Source organism: Sitodiplosis mosellana, unplaced genomic scaffold (genome assembly GCF_009176505.1).
Source record: "Sitodiplosis mosellana isolate CC-2019 unplaced genomic scaffold, AAFC_SMos_1.0 Smas_scaffold_875, whole genome shotgun sequence".
In the NCBI taxonomy this organism is placed as follows: Eukaryota; Metazoa; Arthropoda; class Insecta; order Diptera; family Cecidomyiidae; genus Sitodiplosis; species Sitodiplosis mosellana.
Genome location: NW_022596117.1, coordinates 1 through 3006, shown reverse-complemented (window position 1 = coordinate 3006; position 3006 = coordinate 1). Strand labels below are relative to the sequence as shown.

General features: G+C 35.9%; 1 protein-coding gene across 1 annotated transcript; it reads right to left on the bottom strand.

The window, feature by feature from the left end:
• Window positions 1-414: 414 nt before the first annotated feature.
• LOC129570981 (phosphatidylinositol 4-phosphate 5-kinase type-1 alpha-like) lies at window positions 415-3002 on the bottom strand (the record flags this gene model as incomplete). The annotated part of the gene is made up of 11 exons (XM_055450709.1): window positions 415-486; window positions 560-658; window positions 729-827; window positions 892-990; window positions 1065-1163; window positions 1213-1272; window positions 1467-1554; window positions 1657-2082; window positions 2178-2495; window positions 2624-2821; window positions 2919-3002. Coding segments are annotated over 11 exons (1635 nt in total), but the record flags the coding sequence as incomplete, so codon positions are not given.
• Between the last annotated feature and the right edge of the window lie 4 nt (window positions 3003-3006).

Here is a 3006-nt window from a genome sequence, read left to right as displayed (position 1 = left end):
ATTAACTTTACACATCATAATGTTGGCACATTTGCATGGCAAATTGACTCGATTCCTCAAAAAGTGCATATTTTATTAAAAAACAACATATTTTGTCATATCAATCTGATTCGGTATCGCATATTCAGCGTAATTCGGCAAAAATAATGCGATTCAGCAATCAGAATTTCCATAGACAATAAACTCTAGACTTATACTGGAGGATCTTACTTCCAGAACACATTGGACTAGGTCGGATCCACCTACTCCACAGGATTCACTTCCAGATTTGGTAAGTCAATTTTGAGGCTGAGACCATTTTAAAATCGATAGTACAACAAAGCAACAATATCGGCATGGTTAGTTTGGCAAACATTTATTGAAATTAATGTTCTACATGACAACGGAACTCAAAGGAAAACATCTGATTTTTCAATTGATTTCACTTGTGTCCATGGCGTCTTTTTTCTTCAACCTCCTTGAGATAGTCAGCCACCTCCTTGTTATCTGAAAAATAATATCGATTAGTGATGTAGTTTGGATCACATTTTTTTTTCTAAACAGAAATGTTCAATAATACCATTCTCAAAAGCTTTTTTATAAGGTGTCTTATTACAACTGTCGGTAGCAGTAACACTGGCTCCATTGGTGACAAGAAGTTGAACGATCTTTAAGTTGCCTGGCGGATAATATCGACCAATGAGAAAGATTAAATCAATTTCTTATTAAGTGAAAATATTCCAAATTACCATTCTGAACAGCATAATTAAGAGGTGTCTCATTCAAGTGATTTTCAAAATTAACATTGGCTCCTTTCGCGATGAGCATTTCAACGACATCCCTGTAACCTAAAAAATAACACCAGACATTGAAAAAGATCAAACCAAATTCTCATTTATTGAAAATAGGTACCATTCTTGGCTGCTAAGTGAAGAGCTGTTCGATCAAAAGAGTCTGTAATATCAACTTTGGCTCCGTTGCTGATAAGCTTTTCAGCGACAACCTTGTGTCCTAAAAAGTTACACCGATTAATGAAAATGATCAAATCGATTTCTTATTTATTAAAAATAAATATTTAACATTACCATTCAAAGCAGCCAAATGAAGAGGTGTCCGCAACTGATCGTCAGTAGAATCAATTTTGGCTCCTTTCGTAATGAGCTTTTCAACAACATCCAATTTACCTTGAACAAATCAATGAAATATAGTCGATCATATTCTGATTTAGTGAACAAATATGTTCAAAGTTACCATCCTCAGCAGCGTCATGAAGTTCTGTCTGGCCGCTATTGTCTTTTTTGTTCGTTAAAAATTGAAGAAAAAAAAGAAGATCAGCGAAGTGAATCGAACGAAAATGTCAGACACAGAAAAAGTAAGGTATTTTATGTCGAAAAAACATAGAATATGCCTATATTGAGCTGAGTTTTGAAAATGTTTCATGAAATTACATGATAAGCGTGTAGTTTATTCAACGATTGAAAACTTACGCAATGGCATTTTCTTAAAAACTGTATTGGCTATGAAATCCTGAAATCTAAGAGAGTAGAATGATGGATCACACACGGATACCGCATTCTAAAAATTTGAATAACAACAACAGCAACAATCACACATTTGAATTAGAATTTGAATTGATGTGTGTGTGTGTATGAAAAATTTGTGAAGCATTATGCTTACCCCATTATGAACCATACTTTTGTATGCATGCTCTAGTTTTCTCTTCAAACGGTACGATTGTAATACATCAATTATACCGATGAATAGTAGTAATCGTTCGCCTTTTCCATTGCGCGCTGGGATTCCGCCAGGTCTGTCAAGTGGATCATGATGCTTATGTGAAATGGTTCTTGGATCGGGAATCACGTGCGATGGTCGTTTTGTTTTTTCCTGTTTTTCTCTAATTGCTAAATCCAAATTATGTACACCAACCAGCAATGAGTAGTCCATAATTCCGAATGATTCCAGTAAACGACAATCACGTTGTATCGTCTTCATCAATGCATTGTACGTATCCGATTCGAGGAATATACCGTTCGGATGATGTTCCATGAAATCTAAATCTCTGTATGTTGGCGATGATTTGGCACGATCTTCTTCATTGAGCTGAAATTTGAATCCAAAATTCCAATTTAGTTTTTTTTTCAAATACGACTTCGTTTTTTGCTGGGGCTTCAATGCACATTTTTCGACTAACTCACCTTTCGTTTGTGTATAGCACCCTTAAAATCGTATTTCTGGTGTATTTTCACGGATGATGGCAACAAATTGTTCATTACAACTAAACGGACATTCTTGCCATTTCCCTCAAAAGAATATAAGCCGAAGAATTTTGATAGGAGTGTATGTGGATTTTGATTTAGATTCGTGTAGTATCCGGACAATAGTTTCGGTAAGAATTCAGCCTCTTGATGTTGTACGGTTTTGATGATGAACACATCGTCATTGCTTAAGTAGAATAATGAACCAGATGCAGCAGGGTTCGACAGTTCTCGCAACGGTGCTGAACACAGAGACGTCTGAAATTCGATGAAAACGTTTGTTTTTTGTGTTTGTTTGCATTTATTACATCAATTAGTTCAACTATTCCGTGAATGCGAGCTACGCGGTTGACAAAATTGTCGGTGATAAATGAGTGAATGCATACCACAAAATAATCCGTTTGGATACCGAACATTTCACGAAAGTATATGAATGCAGCGGGAGCAAAGATCGTAAATTTAAACCCGGCATAGTGGTGTGCAGGCGTTAGCGATGAGCCTCCTGGTGGGAATGATATGGTTTCGAACTTCCCAAATTCGTTCATCATCACATCGTGTTTTGGTCTGAATACTGAAGTACAAACCTAAACCATTAAATGGATAGAGAAAATTTTTATAAATGAGACCCAATAATGTGCAATCCAAAAACGGATCGTTGTGTTTTCGCAGATTGATACATACAGTATGTAGAATTGCTATCTGAATGGAGTCCATAATATGTGACGAATGCATTTTTTTGAATGTTATCTCACTACCGTTACTAACAGTC